This window comes from Pagrus pagrus, assembly GCF_965226575.1.
Source record: "Pagrus pagrus genome assembly, chromosome: 18".
NCBI lineage: Eukaryota > Metazoa > Chordata > Actinopteri > Spariformes > Sparidae > Pagrus > Pagrus pagrus.
The window spans coordinates 25,324,522-25,343,610 of NC_140202.1; the positions used below are offsets into that span (position 1 = coordinate 25,324,522).

The 19,089-nt window shown below is 40.4% G+C and overlaps 1 protein-coding gene across 4 annotated transcripts in view; it reads left to right on the forward strand.

Moving 5' to 3' along the window:
- Positions 1-18,866, forward strand: part of gfra4a (GDNF family receptor alpha 4a) — a 143,456-nt gene extending 124,590 nt beyond the window's left edge. For 3 of the 4 annotated variants that reach the window (XM_084382188.1, XM_084382191.1, XM_084382190.1), the window contains exons 7-8: positions 14,800-14,969; positions 18,662-18,865. In XM_084382188.1, the coding sequence (XP_084238314.1) occupies positions 14,800-14,969; positions 18,662-18,808 (317 nt within the window). In that variant the 3' untranslated portion in view covers positions 18,809-18,865. Of the gene's footprint in view, positions 1-14,799; positions 14,970-18,661 lie in introns of all 4 variants that reach the window. The other variant, XM_084382189.1, reaches the window with a different exon arrangement.
- Positions 18,867-19,089: the final 223 nt, after the last annotated feature.

Genomic DNA, 19,089 nt, shown 5'->3' on the forward strand with positions numbered 1-19,089 from the left:
ATCTTTGCACACGTAAGACTTTGCAGACAAACAACGCCCTGAGTGATGAAAGCAGTGATAGACTGTTGACATTAATGAAACGCTACAGCTGGTGGCACAGTGTAATGGGTTACCACACGTTTGTTCTGATTATTCCAGGAAATTTATCACAGCAGAAGAAAACTATGTACAATAATAGAAACATGTGTTTTTTAGTAGAAACACAAATGACAAAACATTGACTGATGAACTGAAGTTGCTGTTATATAAGGATCATCCTCTGTAGTCTTTTACCTTTTGTCGCAGCTTGTATCATCTAACAACAACAAAACAGCGATGATGATAGGAGATCATCTCTCTGAATGAGTGATGGCAGCAGTGACATCAGACTGACACCGGTGACAAAGTAATACAGACTGTAGCTGCTGGTGACTGAAGTTTATTTTGGGTTATTATTTTTTCTAACAACAGACGAAGACAAGTTCTTACAAAGCTGTCGGTATGAGTAGCAACACCAGTGACAGACCAATGACACCAGTGACAGTACAAAGCAAACCGCTGCTGCTGTCATGTGGTGACAAAGGAGAATGTCAGTGTTGGTTAAGTTTATTCGAGGCTGCATCTCGGTTCAATTATGACAAAAAATTTAAACAAACAGCATCAACCTGTCATCAGTAATCACACAAAAAGCATCTTAAACCTGCGTCCGCCGGACACGACTGCATTTTTGTTCTGGATCCAAGAAACGATCCTCTGTTGTTCCAGGCAACGTGCCAAAGTCCACTGGACGCTGCTCCACTACCTTTACACTTCGGGTCTATTTTGGCCCGACTAGCTCGCATCTCAGGTGTGAAATTCACAGTGAGAGATTGAGATTACAGCCCACAGATTACACCTACACTGTTCTTCAAGCTGTGTGTTGTCCAATAAACCACAAAAAAAAAGCCTTCAGAGGGAAAGTAGGCACATTCAGGACCTTTTTAAAGGGTGATGCCACTAATTTTATACATTAAAAGTGTGTTAACAGGTCTTAAAAAAAAGTAGTATAAATCCTTTTATGACTACGGAGGAAGCTGCATGTAATCTGATAAATTGCTTCCAGTGATGTCACTCAGTGACTTAGTTGCATTGTGGGTAATGTAGGCAGCTAGTTTTGAAATTTGGACATTATGGACAATTAAAAAATAATCAAATCAATACAGCAGAACCAGAGCGATGTCTTCCTTTTCAAAACCTGATGCCTATACTACCCACAATGCAACCACTGAGTGACATCATGGGATGATATTTACATGCAGCTTCCTCTGGAGCCACAAAAGGCTTTATACTACTTCTTTTTCATATGCAGTAATACTTCCCAAAGACCTTTAATGTGTAAGACTGGTGGAGTTACCCTTCAGTTGTTGGGACATAAAGGACATAAAAAGCTTGTCCAGGCTCTTTTCCAACATCAGCTGTGATGGCCTCAAAACGACGTTACTTCCCCTCAGTATTGTACCATCATTTTAACAGCAACTCATTAAAGTTTTATAGCTATAGCTGTAATAGTTTTCCCTAACAAAGTTTAGCCTAATGTTTTGTCCCCGAGCAACAATAATAAATGCCATATAAAAACTTTAATACGGCGTAATCACCCAAAGTAATTTTTTTATGTTTTATTTTAAGTATCATCATTTTGTAATTTAACGATACCATACCTAATTTAAAGATGCAGTGTGTAGTAACTAGAGGGTCTGTTGGCTGAAATGGAAAATTATATTCATAATTATGTTTTCATTAGTGTCTAATCACCTGAAACTAAGAATCGTTACCTTAGAAAGACTCTCTCATATCTACAGAGGGAGCGGGACCTCTTCCAAAGAGTCGGCCATGTTGCACCACCGTGTTTCTACCCTTACCCTAAACACCGGCTCTACAGAGGGCCTTTCATGTCCGTCACATTCTTGGGAGATGAGGGTGAGGCGAAGGGTATTCAGTTGGTTACAATCTGCAGCTTCACCGCTAGATGCCACAAAATCCTCACTGGACCTTCATTTGTAATATCAGCGCTGTTAACGCCATTTAACTAAGTCTTGTCATTTTAAACAAGTAAATATACACTCAAAAATATTTATAGTGCAGTTCAGTCTCTATGAAACACATCTTCTTCCCTAAACTCTTCTTTCCTTATCCTTACATATTTGTCTCGGTCTAGGCATTAACAAAATATTTATTGATATCCCACGTAAAACTGCTGAATAATTCCAATGTAATTTGCAGGCAGTGCTCTGAAGGAATACAGAGTTCACTTGTGTTTGTGTAGCTTCAGCTTAATATTCAACAAGCAGAAGCCAGGAAGCAGTTGACTCTGGCTTTGCTTCTTCTGATACGCTTTATTCTGGAAATACAGACACTAAATAGACTGCTGCATGAGGTAATCCAAAAGAAAAAGTAGATTACAAAAGTGTCACCACATCCATCATAAGTGGGAAGCTTTTGTGTATTTATGTGCTTGGAAACTTAAAAAAATGTCGTACAGACAACTATAAACAACAGACTGAAACAAGGCAAAGCCACATCCGGATATCTGGTCAAAGAACAACTTTTTCATGTTGTAAACTCCCCAGTATACAGGTATTTTAGTGGCAAAATATGTCCGTGTATGAAAGTAGAAACAGACACAGCTAAAAATTTACCAGCTTGGTGTTTAATCCAGTAATAAGCGTAGTAATCCAGTGAGAAGCAGCGAGTCTTAGCATAAAAACAGCATTAAAAAACCTCCATCTGGAGGAGTGGCACCAATAAAAGAGAAGATAAAAAAGACACGAGGAGAAGAAAATTAAGATTCCTGAAGAACAAACAGAGTAAAATTTCAAAATAACTCATTAGAAGCATTATCTACTCCTCCAGTGACAAAACTCTCGGTACAGTGCATCACTTGTATTAATTGTGCTCTACAAAAGGGATCACCACTTGACGAGTTGTTATGGGCTTTAATGAGTTAGTCGGTGATTAAAACTTGCAGCTGCAGATGCCGAGCAGTAGAGCAACAATCCCTCACAAAAAACGTCCTGATTTGCCAGAAACAGCAACCTACCAACCTCTTTTACCTGTGAGCAGTTGTGCTTTTGTATTACAGAAGTCAATGACTAGGAATACTTGTAAAAAAGGATCCCACTTAACAGCACAGAATAGGTCAATATCAAGTATAACTGAGCTGCCAATACTGGAAGTTTTGAATGTTTTTTAGGAGATTGTCCTCCCAAGAAAAAAAAGCAAGTGCCAAAGACGACATATGTTTACGTGGGAGCGACAAAAAGCTCTTTGGCAGGCAAAGGAAAAATGATTTGTGTCCATCTGGACCAATGGATGAAGTCACATGATGGAGTTACTGTAGAGCGACAAAGTCTGCATAGAAAGGAGGAGATGGAGCTGATAGATGGGTCAACAAAATGTCTCACTTTAACACATGAGACTGCTGTTAATGATGTGATGACAAAGGTCCCCTGACTTTAATAAAGTAGTCATTCAAACCAAAAACATAACTGAACGATAACCATATGATATTATTTATCATTTTAATGGATTGCAGACAACAAAATCCGAGGGATGACATGTTACATATTTAAGTGGAAACACTTATTTCTAATATGTTCCTTAGATGTTAAATGACAAAATATGAGACGTACAGTACAGCATAAAACGAAACAATGGATTCCTGAAAGTCAGAGTTGCACCACCTCACATTAAATAAGAAAAGCCTGCATCACTTTGGATGCTGCTTGAAGGATAAAACTGGCTTATTTTTCAATAGTGCTTTGTAATGACATTGGAAGGCACAGACAAATGATGGTGTGGGATCAGAAAACGCTTCTATGCTTTGAAGAAAAAGAAGAAGATTCTTTACTGTCACATACAATCGTACATAGTGAGCCTTGTTTCTGCATGAAACCCGTCCCTGAGGAGCTGTGGGCAGCAGCCGTACTGTGCCCAGGGACAAAAAAACGCAGCCTGAGGCCTTTCAAGTAGTTGAAACTATGTATTTTGTTCTTTAATTTGGAGGACTTGTTTTTCTTATGTCATATATAATCAGGGGTTTAATTGGACCAGGGCTTCTGGGGAGTTAATGGTGCATTCAAGAGCTACCTCAAAAACTCTGAAATCTACCATGCCTTGTTTCGGAGAGTGCATTGGCGGCAACAGGGACTTAATGGTGCATTCAAGTGCAGTTTGCTGAACTACATAGATCTACATTGTGACTTATTTTCTTGTTCTTACACTTCAGCATTTTTAAGAATTAGATGCTGAAAAATCTATTAAAAAAGTCAAATTGTTCAGCAAACTCAAGCATATTCTTGTACAACAGTTCCCAAAGCCCAGCTGTCATAATTGTAAATTATTATGTTAATTATTTTAGTGATTAAATAGTTAAATAGTCAAGTCATAACCAAGCGGGAAGGTCAAAGGTTCAAAACCTGGCATCTTCTCCATGGGTTTTCTCCAGGTGTTGCGGTTTCCCCACCATCAAAACATGCACATTAGATTCATTCTTCAATCACTGCCCTTGACTAACATCTGGATCTGGCTGCCCACTGCCCCTTCCAGGATGGGTTAAATGCAGAAAACCAGTTTCACTACACAGAACATTGTATGATAAAGATCCCTCTTCTTCTTCAAAGAGAAATGTTCTTGACCTCGATTTTGATCTTGGCGGTCAAGCCCGTTAAGATCATTTTTAAACTTCATGCACCCTTCAGGCAGTGATTGGTCAGGTGTGCAAAGGTGTTATAATATGTGGATGTGTGAACTTTTCATTCATCCCCTACTTCTCTCACTGTCCTCTATACCACCAAGTACAACACAAATAATGCTTCTGATAGGAGACTAAAAGTGTTAGCAGTTGTACCCATTTGTAAAATTCATTCCAGACTATGAAGACGTGCAAAAGCTGCGGAATCCTTGGAGAGAGATCGGCAAGGCTGGGTGATGGCTCTTGAAGGAGGCTATGACAGCAGACTTGACAAAGACCCGGCCTTCGTGTGTGTCCGTTTGCATCTACTATAAACTCGTCTGCATGTAGATGTAGTCAGAAGACCCATCAGGCAGCCTAGTTCATTTCAATCATAACAAAACCTTTATTGTTCAAAAGAAATCTGCCTTAAAGCAGCTATTGAAAATGGAGGACATAAATAGACTGATAAGTAAAACCTCTGCTAAAAAAATGAAACAAAATGACACCATGCAAACCAAAGACCTCAGTGCGGCAGTGAAAAATATGCACGTTTAGAAACCTAGTAGAGCAAATTACAGTTTTTATCCGGGGACAAAACCTCCTGCCTTTTAAGCTATTTTCCGACCAATTATGACATGTTGTATCCATTTTCACTACCTGACATGCATCGCTCAATGAGATAATGACGTTTGTTAAAATGCTAATTTTCTCTGATTAGCCAACTCAGGATGGCAATAAAATGTACATTATCCTGTCGCGAGTTAAACCTCCCAGCGTAGCCACATATGTTTTTTTCAACTGCTTGATGGATGTCTTGTTTTTCAATGAAACTCCTCATGTGCATCCTGCAGCTAGGACTCAGTCTTGCCAAGGCAGCTCCTGTGTGCTGTTTACTGTAAGCTCCTTAGAGACCCAGAAAAACAAACCTCAGACTGACTGGCCTCATTTCCCTCAGTCTGAGCAAAAAAAAAAAACGCTCCTCTCCTCCTGCCTGAGCAAATGGCTGAAGCCAAGCGCCGCATACAGTACGTGATAATAAGGACGAACAAGTTTATAATGGGAAAGGCGATTCATGGACCAGCGGTGCATGTCGAGCTCTCATCTCAATTGGAGTTCGGTGTTGTTTGCCAGGCTCAGGCAGGCCACAGTTCTATTTTGAGGAGAAAGTGTGCGTAATGATTTGGCAAAGAGGGTTTGGATTCAAGCCAATAATTGGGAAAATGAATCCGCCCTGGGAGAGCTCCTGAATGTTTGTCTTTCCCCCATGCTCCTCATGTAATCACAGCGAACAGAGAGTGAAATGTTATTCATTTTGACACGAGCCAAAAAGACTCTCCCGTCTTTCGGTAATGGTCGTGTTTCACAAGTGGACCACATGATCGTCAATTAAATAAATCCTCCTGGTCTCTTTTGGTGTTTACATCTTTTTGCCACCAAATTCAGCATTATTTTGTGCACAGGGCCCCCCTGTGCTGTTGTGCCGGTGCCGGCTTGCTGAGACAGGACTTCAGATGGCCTTTGATGACTTTGTAATTGAACATAATTTGGTTTCCTGCCTCCGAACTAATGAGGTGGACAGAGAGAATAGTGGCAGGGAAGAATACAGTCGTTTGCAGATAGGGGAAGGGGAAAAACTGCTGGACTCTATGGAGTCAGCGCACTCAAGTTTAAAAAACAGCTGTCACCCTACCTTACCTCCTCATCACTGCGATAATAACCACATCACTATGCAGAACAGCAGCTCTGGACTTCTTCGTTCGCTGAAAGCTGAGTGTGTCAGGGAAAAAAATGAGAGGACAGATGGAGGTGAAGCTCATTTATGTCTGCAATTATTTTAATTTTTCTGCAAGTTAAATTGGTAGCGTAGCAGGAAAAAAGAGTGAAGGTAACCAGCAGTATGTCAGGGAGGTTGGGGACAGGAATGGGGATGGTGCACAGGATGTGCTCTGCAGTGTGGCTCGAGGGAACCTATGAAGTCGGTAAAAAGAAAAAGCCCTCTGGGAGAAACTTAAAAGTCAAAGAGATGCGAGATGGCGGTGCTTAAACAGCCGTGTCCAAACATTTACAAAGGAACTGTCACAACAGCTTACCAGTGAAGATATCAATTGGCACTTCATCTCTGCGTGACGGCGGGTGGCGAGGCACGGTGGCGAGCAGCTGGAGTTGCACCCCTCGCTTCTCTCATCCGTCAGCCTGCCGGGGGATCGCTGCACGCTGCCGAGCGCTAACTGCACTCTTTGAGTGCTGCGGCACACTTTCCCACCTGTCCTACCGACGCTAATGGCCCACAGCACCATTAGCTGGTCCACAGCCCTTCCTGCGAGGTGCTGATGTATACACACCGTCAGCCGGCTTCAATCTGTTTCCCTCACTATTGACTCGTTGCTGATGTGTTGCAACTTGCAGATTCCCTAATTAGCTGCAAAGCTGGCAGTGACTGTGCAGGTTACCCATCCACCGCCTCCATCTCTGTCTAGTAGTTGATGCTCAGCGTTGCACCAGTGGAGGGAGTCGAGTGAAGGCTCTGCATTGATTGCTGCAGAATTGTGTTTGCAAAGGTAACCCACCTCAGGAGGATGGATCAATTTGTTCAGGTCCTGTGAGAAATCTATGTTTGTGTGTCACACCCCGATACTCCACTGAAGCCTTTGAAATCCCATCCCTAATAACCAGCGAGTCGCTTCAGAAGTCGAAGGGTTTTTTCCTTGAAACAGATGGAATAATGGCGTGATTTTCATTTTCTGAGCACCCACATCCATCTTACAGTATAAGCTGCGGTATATTAATTGATGAATCTCTCATTCATGTCTTCATTTGAGCATATTTTAATTGAAGTGACTTTCATGCAAACGTAATTGCTGCAGAGTAGCCCATTAGCTGAATTAAAATGAATGCTTATAGAATATCAATTCATTATATGATGATAAGTCATTCTGGTTGTGGAAAAGCCGAGAACGTGATGTAATTGGACGTCCTTTGGGGTGCACAAGACCGTATAAATCCACCAGACTGTAAATTATATATAGTACAGAATGTACATACTATAATATGCCCTTCAGTCACAGCCTACTTACTGCAAGTGGTCCATTTTCTATTCACCATGAGCATCATATCAGACCATTACAGACAACTGAAGTATGGAAAAAACTAAACTGACTCACTTTTAGGGAGCGAAGTCAGAGTCCAATGTCGCTTTTCAACTTTGGGAAGTTAACACTTTTTCCACACCATCTCACTTTTTCTGTGTCAAGAGTTAAAAAGTAAACAAAGTATTTGTCCATCCAGAGAATCGCAGCTTGTTCGCTTGTATCTCACACTCCCCGAATCGCTTGTTTTCAGCTCTGACAGCAAAAGGCGTTAAACATTATCTGTTTCAGTCAGGTGAGGATTCAAACCGGAAACATCCAAAGCATCTGTTTATTTAATTGAATTACATCCAAACTTGAACATCTGTTCCTTTTTAACGCCTGTGAAAGAGGGAGAAAGATCTCTAAAGATTTGCCTTCCTCTAGTCATCACTGTAATCATGCAACTGTTCCAACAACTTAACAGCGGTGAATAAATTCTAGCGAGCTTGTGTGAATACGCATGCTAACATCCCAGAACAAGAACGTATACTGTGAATACTTGGCAGCAAGAGATTGAACCTGTTGCCTGAAGTTAATATTTTTTGTTGGCATATACAATTTGAGTAGTGATACTTGCGTTAAAACTTTAACTTTAACAGCAGAACAAGCTGAAAACACATTGAAATACATTAGCTAGCTCTGTAGCCTCTAAATGTTCATTTTTCTAACAATATTATCACTGATAGATAAAACTAACATCAATGTGAGCAGATTTTGTCCGAAAAATTTAAAAATGAGTTAATAACCTGTAGTTTATGCACCCCTGAGGGTAAAAAAGGCTAAGATGAAGTGGGCAAAGATGGGTGATTTATTATTTATAGCTCTGATGTGAGTTTAACACAATAAATCTCAACTCAACTCAACTTTTTCCTCCTCTCCGAACACGTATTGTAAGTTACGATTGTGTGTGTTTTTAACTGACAGAAGAAAAGAGGTCGTCTTTTCACAAAATGTCGAAGGTGGCAGCAGAAGGAGATGACATAACTTTGGTTTTGGGCTTTTTGTTGAACATAACTGTTCACTGCTGTTGCTGGGTGGCAAATCAAAATCCATTTAACTTCACTCAGCTGTTGAACTGCTGTTGCCCTCAGAGTGTTCGTGTGTTGAGTCACCACTTCACTTTTTCTACGTAGGCTGAACTCAGTATTTATCGCCCATGACCACATTCATTGACACTGAGTAAACTGTTTTCTTAAGTGCCACTAATGTATGCATTTCTTTTATCGTGCTGTCAATAACAGAGGAACTGTGCACAGCGTGGGGCCTCCGTTGTCAGAAGAGATCTGGGGGGTGACAGCAGCAGGGTTAACAGAGGGTGACAACAGCAGCAGCAAGAACAAATCAGTGAGCTGTTTTGTTCCAATCCAAACAGCAACTACCCTCCCAACAAAAAAGGGCATCAGCTGCATGTGGTGTGGCACCGGCACACAGGAAGTCGTCCTGCATTTGAGGCAGCCCCAAACCCTGGTTAAGATCAAAATAGTTCTGTTATGTGACTGTTGTTTTTTCTTGCACAGTGGGCCACCAAAGAGGGTACTTCAGCATGTTTTCTCCACTTGAAGGGCAGCTTAGAGGGAGTTTCACTACGTTTTCTTGCAAAGTGGGCCACAGCAGAGGGGACTTTATCAAGTTTTCTCCACTGGAAAGGAACCCTAGGGGGCACTTTATCCTGCTTTCCCCACTCTTGGGAACCCTAGAGTGTCCTTTATCATGTTTTCTCCACTGGAAGGGCATCCTGGAGGGTACTTTGTCACCTTTTCTTGCAGATTTTGCCAGCACAGACCACAGACGGCACTTGATTAAGTTTTCTCTGCTATAAGGGAACCTTGCAGGGCACTTAACAATGTTTTCTCCATTTGATGGCAGCTTATAGGGACTTTCACTTTTTCTTGCAAATGAGGCCACAGCAGAGGGCACTTGATTATGTTTTCTCCGCTGGAGGGGCAGCCTAGAGGGCACTTGTCATGTTTTATGTACCATAGAGGCATCCAAGGGCAGACTTCTGTGGCGTTTTTATTCTCTTTCATTACTTAATTGTGTAAACACATAACAGTTTTGTCCTTTAATGAGACTTTTTGCAATCACTTTGTTTTGTAACGGTTTACTCATCAGTGCACTCATTTCTATTGATGAATTACTAGTGTTTCATGATGATATGAATCATTTCATTGTTCACCTGTGTAGAGGACTTTCAGCAGATACTGGTGGTTTGAATGCATCGAGGCTACGCTGCTTGTGACCGTATGTGTGGTGCTATATTATGCTCCTCGGTTGTTTAATGTGGTTGATGAAGGACTGTGAGTTTTATTATAAGATGCAGGATTCATTGAGAGTAGAAGTAGCATGTGTTTGTGTCAAGAAAGAAAAGAGCTGCATTAAAGAAACTTCAAATCATGCAGGTAGTTTGAATACAGCGTAAATAAAAAGAAAAACTAACTACAGTCTTTGGTTAAAAAACATTTTCTTTATTTATTTCTCAGAAATGTCAGCTCACACACACACAAAACAGTTTTCATTAAACTAAGCTCCTGGCGGGGTCCTGAGCACATTTAACAAAATGCTTTGCACTTCTTAAAAAAAACTCCACGACTTAATTACCACAGGTTCACCTGTACGCTCCCTCACACCCACACCGCTACACCCCCCTAACACTCACAAATTATACTCGGTTGCATCAGAAAAAGAAAAAGTCCAGAGAGCTCAGAAGTTCAAACAAAATGCGATGAAGGTGCTCTTTTTGGCAGGGAACACAGAGGTTCAAACGGAGAAAGATCCAAGTCACTCCTCTGGCAGAAAGTTTAGAAGCCTTTATTCAGATGGCTATTTCATGCTGAAACTCTTAGAAACATAGACAGTGCATGTTAAAAAACAAGCAGAGTAATAACCCATGCGTGGGGGCACAAACAGCCCCTTCAAGGTGTAAACCCACTTAGCACACAGTCGCCCCTCTTGTAGATCTCGACACCCGAGTGCATACTTTAGATATACGCATACAAAAACATACTTGTATTCCATTAATCCCCATGTGGTGCTGTCTCGACTGCAGTGCCTCCGATAGCAAGGTTAGGAAAAGTTAGTCTTTATTTGGGCCTTCACTTGTTAAACCAAACAAAGCTTGTGATTGCAGATTGTGATTATATGTTTCCCACCACTTAGCCATTGACCAGACTTGGTGAATGCACAGGCTCTGTGATTAGATGCCTCCAGCCTGAAATGCATGTTTGGGAGTTGAGCTCACCTTCTACGTTAAGCTTTCATGCGCACAGGGTTTTGGACTTTTTATCAAAGAACCAGAATCTTTTGGTACTAATGATGCAACCAGGAGATTTTCATGCCAACCCAAAGCCACTGAAGTGCTCCAACTTTGAGTCACGTAACATCGACTATGGGTAAAAATCGATCAGACTTTACTTTCAGAACCAGGAAGAACTCCTGAGATAAACCTCTTAAACTTTTATCTCGGATAAAAAAGAAAAAACACCTGCTATAACTGCAGTTCTCAGCATAGCTGCAGTGGGCGTTTTCTACCCTCCAGCCACAAGGGGCGGTCATGAGCCTATTGGGGCTTTATGCACCAAAATCAACATAACCATTTCAAACTACTTCTGTCATTCTGTTTCTCACGGACTGCTATTACTACTCTCTCTCTCTCATGCATGGGCACTGTTATTTTTCCTCATGCATGCTACTGTTCTCTGATGATGATCTCTTTACTATACATACTTCTCTAACAAGCAGCTTATTATTTCCCATTCACAGCACGCTGACACTGGTGTGTGTGAATATTACTTATGACCTATAAAATCTCCTCCATTTCTACATTCCTTTGACAACAACATGTTATTATATTTACATATAATTTTCTTTGTACAGAAATGAATAGTGAATGGGCGAAGGCTGAATTTGCATGCAGCCTTCGTGTTGAAAAACCAGCAGGAAGGTCAGAAGTGAGTCAAATCGACTCAGTGTCTGGGAAATGTTCACCTCTGTCTTTTCATGCTACCCTACAGCTATTTAGGTAAGCCAGTCAGCGAGCCTGCTGACTTAGAATGGATTCAAAGGAAATAACTCACAGCTGTTCATTACTCATTAATGTTTTATATTATATTACCAGAGTTCCTCTTTTTTTTCCTTTCAGTGAACTTGCATTATATCTGTCTTGCAGCTCTTGCCTCTGAGATTTCTGTAATTAAAACCAAACCTTCAATCTGCCACTGACCGAGGCGCTCTGCTATTCGCCCAAACAGGCTTTCTAACTGTACATTTACATTTAATAGACAGGAAAGTGAATTCCTGCCCACACAGCACTCCTCTCTCTCTCATGTAATGGCAGACAGTAGTGTCAAGGACTGCAGTACTTTTTTGCCGTATGACATATTTAAACTTATCCCCCAGGCGTATGAATAACATATGTTGCTCACTTTAGGCGGCGTCTTACAATAGTGGCCCAGAAAAGCAACGATATGTATAAAATTGCAAAAAATCTGAGCTTCCATTATTCACAAATCCGCTTTCTGTGAATGGCTGAGCCGTCGCTGCTGTTTCAGGGAGCGTATTTTTCTCTTGAACTCCTGATGCATCACTTCCTGTGAACAGAGAAGAGTACGTGCTTTAACTTTCATTTTTTGGTGAATGGATAAATTGAACCATGTCGTCCCTTTGGTCTGCCTCATTACCACTTGTTGATATTGGCTAACAGTTAGAAAATAAGGTTTACCAAAGACACTCACTCTTTCAGGCACCTGATGACTCACCCTGCCATGACCACATTGTCATTAGATGTGATCAGTGACCAATCACATTACCAAGAGCCTTGCAGGGATGGGAGGGCAAAAGGAAACCAGAAGTGGTGGCTGATATGGGCCGGTATATCAGGTGCAGCCGCAGCACCAACGTGAAGGAAGTTGAACGTCCACATATGTTTTGGGCAGGCTTTGTAGAAAACTAAACAAAAACAACATTTTTATGTTAATAAATATTGTAGCCGAGGGTTATATGTTGCGTCTATACTTACGAAGATTGTAAAATAATGATACAAGGCTCCCCAGTCTCAAGACGGCAAAAGTTATTCCACTCACAACTGCAGCGCATACAGACAGACTCTTTGTTTTTGTACATTTCACAATAAAAGCCCTAGGCGGTATACACTGCATAACTGTTTATCCAGGGGGAGCTTAAATTCCTTCTTTACTAAAACGCCACTCAAAGATTCAAGTCATATAATGATCTGCTTCTAACCCTTTTCGTATTTTTTCCCCCCATATAATTGCCAACTTAAACATTTTCAATGTATTTCTGATCTGCTGTGGTCTTGTGTCTCAGCCACTGCAGCATTGTGTACAAGTGGGTGTGTTCAGTAGGAGGTGGTTTGTGTTGTGTTCAAGGCTGCCATATGGAAGCTGAGAAATGGCCGTGCTTGCAGTATTTTTAATACCATTATCATCATCAAGCTCATGACTTAATTATGTTGTTATTTCCAGACAATGAAGCTTGCTTTTCTTGTGATAACTGATTGATTTATCTTGAGAAAACAAACGGCAGATTTCTCAGGACAATAAGATAATTTATCAAGAGAAAACAACTTCATAAGATTAGTGGACCTTGACAAACACACACGGCTCTGTGGGGCGGGCGAGGGACTTCCAAGGCAAATCATATAAACTTTCTATGAACTCTCAGCATTTGTTGTAAGAATGTTTTCATTAGTGAATTCATATGAAGGCATGCACAATATTGGGTAATTATTGAAAGGGATAGGCCTGAGACGCAAGTGAAGATTTTATTTTTCTGGTGGGAAAAGTTTTCTCTTCTGTGTTTGTGACTTGAGAACTGGTAGGAAATAAAATGTGTTTCTTGATTATCCTTAATTTTATTTTATTTATTATTTTTTTCATCTATGAAAATGTGCAAAAATAATATTTTTTTCCTAAAATTTAGGATATTTTTTTTCCTAAAATTTAGGATTTTTTCCCCCTCAAAATTAGGAGAATTTTTTATTTATTTATTTTTTAAATTTAGGATCTTTTTTCTCTAAAATTTAGGATAAATTTTTTTATTTTTTTTTTAGGATTTTTTCCCCCTCAAATTTAGGAGAATGTTTTTATTTATTTATTTAGGGTTTTTTTTTCTCTAAAATTTAGAAGAAAAAATTTTGTTCGGGTTAAACCACGTTTGTTTTTGTTTTTTTCATGTGTGAAAAATAAAGTTCTGACAGGAATTATATAATTTTTTTATTATCATTTTGCAAGGCTCAGTAAAACTCATCAACCACAAGAGGCTGAGCCTCACTTGGTTTCACGCATGAAATAAAAAATTTCTTTCTCACTTTCACACATGAAAATTTTTTTTCATTTTTTTTAAATTCTGCAGGTTTTTTATTTTTTATTTTTTATTAATTTTTTTTTATTATTAATTTTTTACATGTTTTACCAGTTCTCAAGTCATATGCACAGGAGAGAAAACAGTGTCAACTTAAAAAAAGGATCACCAGAAAAAAAATAAAAAATACTCATTTGCATGGTCAAATTAGACGTCTCCTTGGTGTAGGGGAAGTGGGAAAGAAACTCCCCATATTGAGGCATGTTTTAGTATCATGTGTAGAGTAAGTCATGTAAGAGTATGCATATAGTATGCATATAAAAAGATCAAACACAGTCTGATGCATTGATCAGTAATTGGAACATCTTGATGTGACATTTCCAGCTTTAATCAGCTGATAAAGTTGTCAAGCAGCCATCTATACATGCTGACACAGCACACCTGATCTCTGATAAACATTATATGTAATTGGAGGACACAACCTTTTTTTTTTTTCATGATAGCGGGTTGATTATGTAGAGATAACAAAATAATTGACTCGTGGTCTTGAGATAACAGCATTTGAAAAAATGGCAACCAGAGGTGATGCTGATGTAAAAGTTGGTGTGAAGTTATTTCCATTCATCCCTAAAACACCTTGTCCCTGCCGCTCTTGTGTTCCAGAAAATGCCATCCAGGCCTTTGGGAACGGATCAGATGTGAAAACGGGCGCCAGCCAGCCCGGGATGCCCAGTCCAGCCACAGACATCCAGAGCCCACACTTGGCAACTACCGCGCCGGGAGTCTCCATGGAAACAGAGCAGAACATCTTGAGAGCACAGATACCTACTCAGGTGAGACGAGATGGAAGAATGAAAATGTTATGTACAACCTTTTCCAAACAGAGAGGCACTAATGGAGACGGCCTCACTCAGAATTGGGTCGCACTACTGCTGATAACTCGGGGTGTTTGTTTTATCCTGCAGGGGAAGCAGCAGACGGGTGGGATTTACATTATCTGCATAATTCAGACAGCGTCAGTCACACAAAAACCGAGATGAGGGCCGAAGCCGTGCCCGGTTCACTTTACACCAGCTTATCCAAGTGTCCAAATTCTAGGTGTAAGATGTCGGCTATGATTTAATTATCTCCACTGAGGAGGATGTTTTCACCCGGTCCGATTGTTTGTCAGGAGGATTACACAAAAACTACTGAACAGATTTCCACGAATGCTGGATGGAGGATGGGCCTCGACCCAGGATTGACCAGTCTAGGAATTTTTTCTCTATTTCATCATTTTTGTTAAATTTTCAGGGAATAATGTATCAATCTCTGGTGGAAAAAATCTGCCATTTTTAGGTGGATGGTACCAATGACTGTGCACAAGTAGATGCGATTAAATATCCAGATCTGGTGATAGATTTAGATTTCAATATTTTTTATATATTGAGTAGTCTTTTCTGCCGCTATATGGTAACAGATATGATATTGGATTAGGTTTGATTGAGTTAAAGAGGACCGTTGGGCCTTGGCAGAGGTATGCACTCGATGCTTTTGTCCGAAGCAGCAATCTAAGCCACTGTAGATCAAGAACAAGTGCCACAGCCCTGTTAATGTCCCATGTAAAACAGTCAACCTGAAATCTTCAACCAGAATGCAGAAATATTTAAGAAATTAAGATGCACTGCTTCACCTTGCTGCTGATATAAAAATCAATCAGGACAAGATATAATGATCTGCAAGTTTCCTAAATGTCATCTCTCTCATTAGAGATTGAACCAATACGGGATTTATTAGTTAATTATAATTGGACAGCAATACCTTTATTAGCTTATATTATCATTTTGTACACAAACACTTGATACAAACTGCAGTTTTTTGGCAATGACGCCTCAAATTGTTGATCAGAAAGCTGAGATTGAGATATGTGCGTCTCTGTATGAGCCACGATAAGATAAAATTTGTGTTGACCTGCTACAACACGCTGTGACAAGCCAGTATTGGATGTTGAAGTCGATACATCAGTCGGGCTCTGCCACTCTACTATAGACTAACCTATCGAGTGTTTATCATGTAGAGAATTGCAGTGAGTGAATGAAGGAAGGGCCTTGAAGCTTTAAGATTGGATGTAACTTTATTGATCCCAGTGGGATCATTACATCTCTGCTGCATTAAAAAGGATTCAGTATGCAAAGTGGAGCATAAAACAAACAACATAATGAGAATAAAAAGAGTGGAGACAATTAAAACAAGCTGCACAAAACGATGTAAACAAATGTGCGTTATATAAGCTCATGATATTGATGGTTTTAAACAACATTTGGGATGAGTAGGGAGGAAAAAGCTTCGGATGACATAGTTCCATATAAATAATGGAATAACCGACTAATTTACTGCATATAGGGATATACTTAAACATGCCATCAAAAGTAAACATATCTGTGTAGATTATTAAGCAGTGGAATAATTATTAAAGTTTCCGTAGTGCTGGAGGGTCAGGGGTCTTTGGGTGCTTCAGTTATCACACATCTCTAACTGAGCACAATCAGCGTGAACGTGTCAGACACTAGAAACTGTCTCATATTCATAACTGCTTCATCGACAGTATAAACAGCTTGTGTAAACATCATTAATGTAGGCCATACAATGAAGCCGTAAAATAAACAACTATTAAACTCTGTTGAACATCAATTTTAATGTGGACAGCCTGTTTTCCATTAAACATACACACACACACACTATCTCCATTTAAATAATGAGGAGTGAATCATAAATAATACAATTCACTGCAGGCAAAGGAAATTTGTTCCATGCATCTGGCTCCTAGTGGGGAAAAAATATGCTGTAATTGACAATCCGCCAACAGATATAAATAAACTTCACAAGCTAAATGTACAAGTAGGCCACTTTCTTATTTCCAGAGGGAAAGTGGAAGAAAAGGGCCGAAAGCCCTGATTACATATTCACGCCTCAGGTCCTCTGAAGCCCCTCGTCCCACGCAGCGATTGTTTCAACAGTCTGTATCATCTTCTGACTGTGTCGGACTTCATATTACGGCACAGACACAAAGTAAACAGTGAAGTGACACCTGATAGTCGAGTATCAACTCAGGATCAAATGGAAGTGTCGCCGAGTCGACACCAGTCAGAGTTAATTAATCCGGTAAATGAGTTCTGGACAGCTGCCCCGGAGTCACATCATCAGACATATTCGACCACCATCCTGTCACATTTAAATAACTGTCACTGATAATTCAACAGAAATTAAATTAACGCTGGAAATGTCACTGTGCATTTCAGTCGGACCGGACTCGTCCTCAGTAGCAGGATGGTGACTTGCGATTAGTTGCTAATTTTGTATGGAGGGTCAAAAACAACTTTATTCTTACAAATACATTTCTTACAAATGTTCTTTACGAGTACATATTTCAATGAACTTTAACTGCCAGTTCAAAGAATAGAGTGCCACAGGAATGAGTCCTTAAACCCAGGTATGAGTTAGTCAATGGAGTTTTTGAATTAAGGTCTGTGATTAACACAAGCTCAAGACATTTTAAGAAAGGCAGGAGAAATTTTTTTTTTTTTTTTGGTAAGGCTCATTTTTCGAAGTGTTTGTTTTCATAATACTCATTCTGACCTCCAGAGGCAACGCAGCTCGACAGTTTACGTACTTTGAAAAACTAGCCTAGCAAAAAAATAAAAATTCTCTCGGCAAATTTTTTTTCTTCTTCGTTTCAGTTTTCAAAAATTTCTTCTAGAAAAACAAAAAACTTGCTCACATGTAAAAAAAAATAAAAAATAAAAATCTCCTTAATTTTTTTTTCTTCTTTTTTTTATTCAAAGTAAATATTGGCACATCCAACTACCTCAGATGCAGGTACGCAGAGTAGAATCACTTTTTCTGCACACTGTTCGTGCTCAGCTTCCCCAAATGTGTCAACACTCCTGACGTTTCATCAGGAGTGTTTCAAATAATTCTCACAACAATGCTCCACCCATTCTTTGTGCACAGGTGCGGGTAACATTATAGTCTACATTAAGAGAAAAGGCATCTTAGATTGTGAACAACTACAAGTACAAGTAACTGACAGTGTGAAGGATTATGTTTTTTACTTTTTACAGTCAGATATGTTTCTTTCTGTAAACCCCAGAGACAGACAGGAGGGGTTGAGGGGCAAAGAAAACAAAAAAGAAATGAGTCCAATCGACATCTGATGGAGGCTGGAGAGATATGAAGAGAATAATCTGGATATGGAGCTCGTCTGATTGTAGAGTTTATGCTGAATATGTTTGCAGCGAAAAAGCATCTCTGGCTGTGAAATTGCGTCTGGCTGATAAGTGGCAATGTCCTCACCATCACTTAGCTGTGGATGTGGAACATTTGGCCATTATATCCGTATGCTAGCTCGCAAAAATGTCTCTTCTGGGATCAGTTTTTTTTGTTCTGCTGCTTGAGCCGAAAAGATGTTTCCTGGTGTGGTAGAGGAGTTTATTTTTCTACTCAAATAAAGAAAAACGGTTGGCTAATTGAAGACGTTTTCTTTCAGGTAAACGAGAATGACAGATTGTGGGGCGACGAGGGAGACTCCACTCTTCCCTCTCCGGACCTGTCGGGCTGCGGAGCCAAGTCCGGCCGCCTCTCCCTGCTGCTGGGCCTCGGTTGGCTGCTCCTGCTGCTGCTCTCCGACCAATAAGGGGCCTCGCTCACCTGGCCTCCAAGGACAAAACTCCAGACCAAGGGGGGGAGGGTGGGTGTGAGGGAGAGAGAGAGAGAGAGAAAGAGCCATTTCTATGTGTCAAACGACGGTGGGGGGGGGAGGGTCGACTCCCCTCTCCTTCTCTGTCACAAAAATCACACTTTATCTCTTTTTTGTGAATCATGACTCAGAGCAGATGTGTTGTGCAGCCCAATCCCTTGAGAAAGACCGCTGGAGAGGGTGCAGCTACTGCACCATTGGGGGGGGGGGGGGGGGGA